This window comes from Pituophis catenifer, unplaced genomic scaffold (assembly GCF_029215685.1).
Source record: "Pituophis catenifer annectens isolate HBS135680 unplaced genomic scaffold, rPitCat1.0.hap2 SCAF_2, whole genome shotgun sequence".
Taxonomy (NCBI): Eukaryota; Metazoa; Chordata; class Lepidosauria; order Squamata; family Colubridae; genus Pituophis; species Pituophis catenifer.
The window spans coordinates 39,749,311-39,756,768 of record NW_027256882.1 but is presented as its reverse complement, the minus strand read 5'-3'; the positions used below and the strand labels follow the sequence as shown (position 1 = coordinate 39,756,768).

At 40.7% G+C, this 7,458-nt stretch overlaps 1 protein-coding gene across 1 annotated transcript; it reads left to right on the top strand.

The window, feature by feature from the left end:
* Positions 1 to 2,034: 2,034 nt before the first annotated feature.
* Positions 2,035 to 5,792, top strand: LOC139309392 (cholinesterase-like). The gene is made up of 3 exons (XM_070933455.1): positions 2,035 to 3,548; positions 4,553 to 4,707; positions 5,758 to 5,792. Exons 1-3 carry the CDS (start codon positions 2,050 to 2,052, stop codon positions 5,790 to 5,792), a joined length of 1,689 nt encoding a protein of 562 aa, XP_070789556.1. The 5' UTR covers positions 2,035 to 2,049.
* The last annotated feature ends 1,666 nt before the right edge of the window (positions 5,793 to 7,458 follow it).

Here is a 7,458-nt window from a genome sequence, read left to right as displayed (position 1 = left end):
CCAAGAAGAAAATAAGATAAGATAAAGAAATATGGAAAGAGAATATTATGGCTGAAATTGGAAACAGAGATATGATGTAAAATGGATTTGAAAAGAGACCAACATGGCAGAAGTTGAAATAATAAGATATGGTGAAAAATGATTAATTTGTGATAAAGGATTATATAAAAGAGATAAATATGGAAAAAATGGGAAGATTAGAATAGATTATAAAGATGATTATGTATAAGATGTATGACGTGACCTGGTCAACACTCTGTTCATAAAATATGTAAGATGAAAGAAAAATTCTAATAAAACTTATTTAGAAAAAACAACAACAACAACAAAAAACACAATTATATAGTCCAGGGAAGATGTTGGACGGGGAACAAGGAAACAGGTTCACTTTGGGCTTCTCTTACAAAAAGCACAATAACAGTGACCTAAATTATAAAATGGACCTTAGAATATTAGTTTGTGAGCTACCATCTAATGGCCTCTTTGGGAGATCAGCTGAGAAATTGTCTCCCCTTCTCCTCCTCTCTTCCCCTTCCTTCCAGGTCAAGAGAGTGAATAGACTAACAATATGGGTGGGACATAGGTAACTATGTGGAACCACAATAAACACTTCCATTCTAAAATCGATAATTGTTTTTCCCTCTTACTTTAAAACTTGGCCTTCAGAGTTGGTGTGCAACTTGGACTTGGAGAAATGGAAACAAAATGAGTGAAACCCAAACATTTAGTTCCCAATGAAATATTGACACTCATTACTAATGGAAGAGAAGAGCCTGATTGCCTACAAAAGGATTCCAAAGCAGGGGTGAAATCCAGCAGGTTCTGACAGGTTCTGGAGAACCAGTAGTGGAAATTTTGAGCAGTTCAGAGAACTGGCAAATACCACCTCTGGCTGGCCCCAGACTGGGGTGGGAATGGAGATTTTGCAATATCCTTCCCCTGCCATGCCCACCAAGTCACACCACGCCCACCAAGCCATGCCCACAGAACTGGTAGTAAAAAAAATTGGATTTCATCACTGCTCCAAAGCTATGTAGAACGTTTTATTTCAATGCACCTTTTTCAACAATCTAGTTGTGAGTCGTTTAGGGGCTCATCACCATATCCTGGGATGATTCATTCTGTTGTATAGGAGGTGTGCCACCCACAACTCCTTCCAACTACTTTCTCAATCCAGACACCTGATTTCTTCCTCAAGAGTTGCGGTAAACACCTGCAACTAAGTTTACAGAAACAGGTTGAGAAGTAAAGAGCAGAAATGTCTACCTCCATGTCTGAATCTGGCTAAAAACACCTCTCAGCTAACTATCCTATGGGCAACTTCAAGCACCAATTCACTACTGATGATTGTAACTAAGGAATAAGCTGGTTTCCTATCCCACTTGGGCAAAAATTATTTACTAACTTGGAGGCTGGTTTAGTAAAACCAGTTACACAATTGTATCAGACTGGCTGTTTGATGAAATTTTGAAGACCTGTCACTTCCTCTTCCGAAGACTATAAATCTTGCTACTACCAAAAAATTAAATAGTTCTAAAAGAAGAGACCATCCCTTACCAGCCATTGAAGGAAAGAAAGGTAATATACTTATTTTTCTTTTATTTCTAATCCACTTCTTGCTTAAGCAGAACATCCTATATACAATGACAGACAAATGGCTGTTCAATCTCTTCCGACAACCTCTGGAGGCAAGCTGTTCCACTAATTAAATTGTTCTCACTGACAGGAAATTTCTCCTTAATTCTAGGTTGGATCTCTCTTTAATAAGCTTCCATCCATTATCTGCCCTCAGGGGCTTTGGAGAATAGGCCAATCCCCTCTTCTCTTGACAGCCCCTCAGAGAATAGAATAGAATAGAATAGAATAGAATAGAATAGAATAGAATAGAATAGAATAGAATAGAATAGAAGTTGGAAGGGACCTTGGAGGTCTTCTAGTCCAGCCTCCTGCTCAAGCAGGAGAACCTATAAGGTGGGCTTATACAGTATTGGAATAATCTCATATTGGTTGTAACTTTTTCCAGGTCCACCGACTCGTCCTACTGTTGCAATGCCTTGTCTGCTATGCCCGTCTCTCTTGTGCTGCCTCCTCCTCCTCCTTCCCTTTCCATTAGCCTCCAGTACTGCTTCTAAAGGAGACACAGTGGTCAGAACCAGCAGCGGCCCCATTAAGGGCAAGCAGTTCCTGGCTGGCCTTGGATCTGTGACAGCCTATCTAGGCATTCCTTATGCTAAACCTCCTCTGGGGAAGTTGCGTTTCCAGAAACCTCTTCCACATCAGCCATGGAAGCAAACACTGGAAGCCACCAGTTTTGGCAATTCCTGCCCTCAATTTATTTTGCGGGATGTCCCTGAAGCAGATATATGGTCTCCTAAAACACCACTATCAGAAGATTGCCTTTCCCTCAACATCTGGGTGCCACAGCCACAACCTTCTTCACCAGTCCCTGTTTTGGTCTGGATACACGGAGGGGGATATTTAATGGGCACGTCTTCTCTGGAGTTGTTCAACGGGGCATCCTTGTCTGCTGCTGAGAACGTCATTGTGGTCACCATCAATTATCGCTTGGGAGCCCTGGGCTTTCTGTACTTGCCACCAGCTGCTCCAGGGAACCTAGCCTTATGGGACCAACAGCTGGCCCTGAAGTGGGTAAAAGAGAATGCAGCTGCCTTTGGGGGGGATCCTTCTCGGGTGACCATTTTGGGCCACAGTGCTGGAGGATCTTCTGTGAATTTCCATCTTCTTGCACCAAAAAGCCAGGACCTTTTTGCCCAAGCAGTGATCCAGAGTGGAACAGCCAATGCCTATTGGGCTTGGAGGTCTCCTGAGGAAGCCAAACAAAAATCACTGGAATTTGTTCATCTACTAGGTTGTTCCGAGGACAATAATATCAGCATAGTGCATTGCCTGCAAACAAAAAATGTTTCTGAAATTATTCGGCATGAAATATCTCTGTTCTTCAAAGGTGGCTCCCTTTTGAATTTTCCCTTCAGGCCAACCGTAGATGGGGAGTTTGTGCTTGGTGATCCAGAAAAGCTCATGGAGGAGGGGCAATTTCAGGTCAAACCTATCCTCATAGGTGAAACCTCTGATGAAACAGCCACATTTGTCCACACTGTTTTCCCTAACATCACCCACAATCTCATCAACCAGGAGCAGCTTCTGAAAGGGATAAGAATGTTGGTGCCAAATGCAACTGAAGATTTTATTCGGACTATTGCACTGAAGTACAGTGAAGGAAATCACGGCCCAGCACAATACCGCTCTGCTCTGTCCCACTTCTATACAGATCGGATATTTGCATGCCCAATGAGGGAAGCTGCAGGAAATATCAGGAAAACAGGGACTCCTTTATATGCCTATTTATTCACACATCGCCCTTCATGGTCAGTTTGGCCTGAATGGATTGGAGCAACTCACGGTGCTGATGTTCCTTTTGTTTTTGGAACCCTTGAATCAACACTGCCTTTCAATCAAACATACACAGAGGCTGAAGCCAGACTGAGCCATAAGATGATGCACTACTGGGCAGAGTTTGCCAGAACTGGGTAAGTTTTATTTCCAAAAATTGTATTTTAAATCCAAAGAAAGCCCCCCCTCCCACATTCCATAAATGTACTTTAAATCTAAAGTAATGAAGCCATAAAGTAACGCATGCTATTCCTTTGTGTATGTTTACAGGTTGTGTTAATACAAGTAGTTCATGATTTACAACCACAGTTGGGACTAGAATTTCTGTTGCTAAGCAAGACAGTTGTTAAGTGAATCATAAGTGCAAGGACCAGTTGTAGGTCACTTTTTTCAGTTCCATTGTAGCCTTGAATGGACATTAAGTGAATAGTTATAAATCAAGGACTACCTGTACTGGAAACAGCCCTGAAATTTTTAATGATTCTTAATAATGTCACTTATAGATCATTGTTCTTTAATGAGTTCAGTGGTATCACACATATTCCAGGGTACATTATTTCTCCAAGTGGAATAAAGGAGGCAAAAGGGAGATAAGAAACAGAGCATTACTCTACCATTAAAAGAACGAGCAAAGGCTTTCAAGGGAGTAAGTAGTGAAGGGGAAACTCACAAGATGGTGGGTGCCCAGGATGTGATGAATGGGGAGGATGGATTGGGACTAGCAGTTCGAAGAGTCTATGAGGAGCTGACCTGGGTTTGGATCAGCAAGGAGGAGACACGAGATTTCACCAAACCAAACTCCACTCATCCCTCAAAGTCCCCTTTGGGAGTTCCCCTTGGTTGTAGTTTCTCAAGTCAAAACCAGTCTCTTTGGAAAAGAGCTACATCAGAATAACAGAGATGGAAGGGACCTTGGAGGTCTTCTAGTCCAACCTCCTGCTCAAGCAGGAGACCTTATTCCATTCTGGACAAGTGGCTGTCCAATCTCTTCTTAAAAACATTCAGTGATGAAGCACTCATATCTTCTGAAGGCAAGCTGGTCCATTGATCAATTGTTCTCACTGTCAGGAAATTTCTCCTTATTTCTAGGTTGGTTCTCCCCTTGATTAGTTTCCATCAATGTCCTTTTCTTCCTCCTTAGGAATCCCACTGGGTCAGCAGCCAGCAAGGATGAGTGGCCACTCTATAATGCCGCAGAGCAGAATTTCTTCCTTCTTAATACTGAGCCATTCCAGGAAAGGGTGATAGAGCACTGTAATTTTTTAAAGAGTCTTTTTTCAAAGGCTGAAGAGACACGTAAGTTCAGCTATTAGTTTTGCCTTTGGAAGGGAGTAGTGGTTGATGAAAAAGATATTTTTAAAAATCATGTATATATCAAATATAGAGATTGCCCATTTCACTCAATCTCTAAAAATTGATTTTATTGCCACTCTTTGCTGAAACATAATCATTTGATTTTACACTGAGCAATTTTGTAATGCTAGTAATAAATTTTGTAGAGCAAGCATATTTCATGACCTCCCAAGAGTTGGGTCACTAGTAATGTCCTCTAAGTAAGCCATAGTTGCTCACATAAAGGTAACAACAACAACAATAACCAATCCCTAAACATCTGGATCACCTCTTGGCCATGATCGGCATTGACAAAATCCCTCTCAGTCAATTGCAAAAGGCAATGTCAGGTGTGCTTCCTTCAAAATCCAGGAAAGAATAAACCACACTCCATTGTTTATAGAGAAATGTACTTTTACTAGAGATGAAGTGAACCCAACCCAGATAAAGCTGAAACTAAGCAAGAAGCGCGAAAATTGCATCTAGAAAGCATCCCTCTCCCCTGTCCATTGTCCATCATCCAATCCAAAGGTCTCTCAGAGGTCAGGTGGAATCACGTCTGGCATCGTCATTCATCAGGAATGCAATGATGGTTGGTCTGATAGCCCCTTCACAGATTCGGTTTCGTTTCTTTGATGACTCCTCCTGCACAATTCCCACCCTCGCCCCTCATCTCTCCCCCTCCCGTTTCTTATGGCAGCCAAAGCAGTAAAAGCGGAGGCTGACAGCTTTATTTGGAATAGCTTACATCCTGCAATGATAACTTTAGTACCATCAAAAAATATCTGTCCATCCCAGCTTTTTGGGAAGAACTGAGTAGGTGGACAAAAAATGTCACATCCAATCTAAACATCTGGCTGACCATGTGACGAACAATAATGTTTTGATATATATTTAATAAATATATATTGTGCCATGAATCGAGGAATCCTCAGAATCCTACTTCTAGATTCAGATTCTTTAGTGATAAGATGTACACCTTATCTTGATATCTCATTTTTCTTTGTTCTACAGAGAAGTCTGAAGGTGATTCTGTTTCATTGGACTAGGAAGAAGACAGGAGGTAGGAATCCAGTGCTTGGTTGTAGTAATGGCCGGCAATTGGGATCAAGTTGGATGATTTCAGAAGGGGACTAGACTTCTTCCTAAATAGTAATTTCACATCGGCATTTCAAACCATTTTTAAGTAGCACTTTTGTGGCTCAGCTTCGCTGTGTGAAATGGAAGCTCTCCAAGCTGTTGCCAAAGGCCTTTGTGGAAGAGGAACCTGGAGAAACCTCTCGATCTCAGCATAAACAAATACAGATCTTGGGCATAGGGAGGGAAGGAAGGAGCCACCAAGAGTAACTTACAGAGGTTATGCAGTGCTGAAAAAGAGAAAGAGAAAGCATGAGAAGAGAAATAACGTTTGTGTGTTTATTTCTCTCAGGAATCAATCAAGACTTCTCTTTAAAGCCTGGGCAAATGATGACAAGCTGCACCAGAGAACCTTCCAGAAGCATCCATTGTTTTTTCAGGGACTGACTGGTGGGAACTTGGAAGACAAATAAGGAGACTGTTGCAATATTTTCAGGATCAGACTCAATAAATCATTTAAGAATTAAGAGTTCAAATATCTCTCTCTTTATTTACATGAGGCATTCTATATTCACTGAATATTCACAGATAGAAGCAAGGAATGAGAGCGTGCAGCTCCTTATATATACAATGGGTGGAGCTAGATATGGGAGTGGTGAAATATGAATACATTAAGAAGTGAAGAATAAATTAACCCCTGATATCCCGTTCATATACTATTTACATATTGGAGAATAAGGCATTTACTTGTGACAAATCCCCCTCTAAATGCCGATTCGATATGCTACACCAATTACATTCAGATTCAGAACAATACAAAACATATAATTTAGAAGTCAGGTATTTATGTTGTTTAAATGGCAAAGGTTTTGTTAATATGTCAGCTAATTGTTCTGATGTCTCACAATGCACCGCTTTAATAAATCCATCCTGAGATAACTGTCTCACATGTTTAAATTTTATATCTATGTGTCTGGACCTTTGTCCAATGGCGTCAGATCTAGATATTTCGATAGCCGCTTTATTATCTTCATGCATAATAAAAGGCAAGGTGGGTTTTTTCCAAATGTCAGAAATTAAGTCATTAAACCATACAAGGTTATTTGCTGCTTTAGACAGACAAACATATTCTGCTTCTGTTGTTGAAGTGGCCACTAAATCTTGTTTGCCAGTGTACCAGTAAACTGGACAACCGTTAAGGAGGAATATATAACCAGATGTACTTTTTCTGCATGAAGTGTCTCCAGCCCAATCCGCATCTGCGTAACATGTGAGGTTTGGCTCCTTGACATTATTAGGCTCTAATATCAAACAAAAATCTAAGGTATTCTTTAAATATCTTAATATCTTTTTGACAGCTTCCCAATGGTACATTGTTGGTTTGCTGACATGTCTGGACAATAAATTGAGGAGTAAAGCGATATCAGGTCTGGTCCAATTGGAAATGTAAAGAAGGGAACCTATGATTGATCTATAGAATGTGTTATCTTTGAACTCAGGGGATGATTCATCTGCATTTCTTAAAAAATCAGTCTGCATAGGAGTGTCACAGGGTTTAGCATTGCTTAGATTACATTTGTTCAAGAGCTCTATGATCTTATCTCTCTGTGAAAGCTTGAATCCTCTTCTAGTTTTACT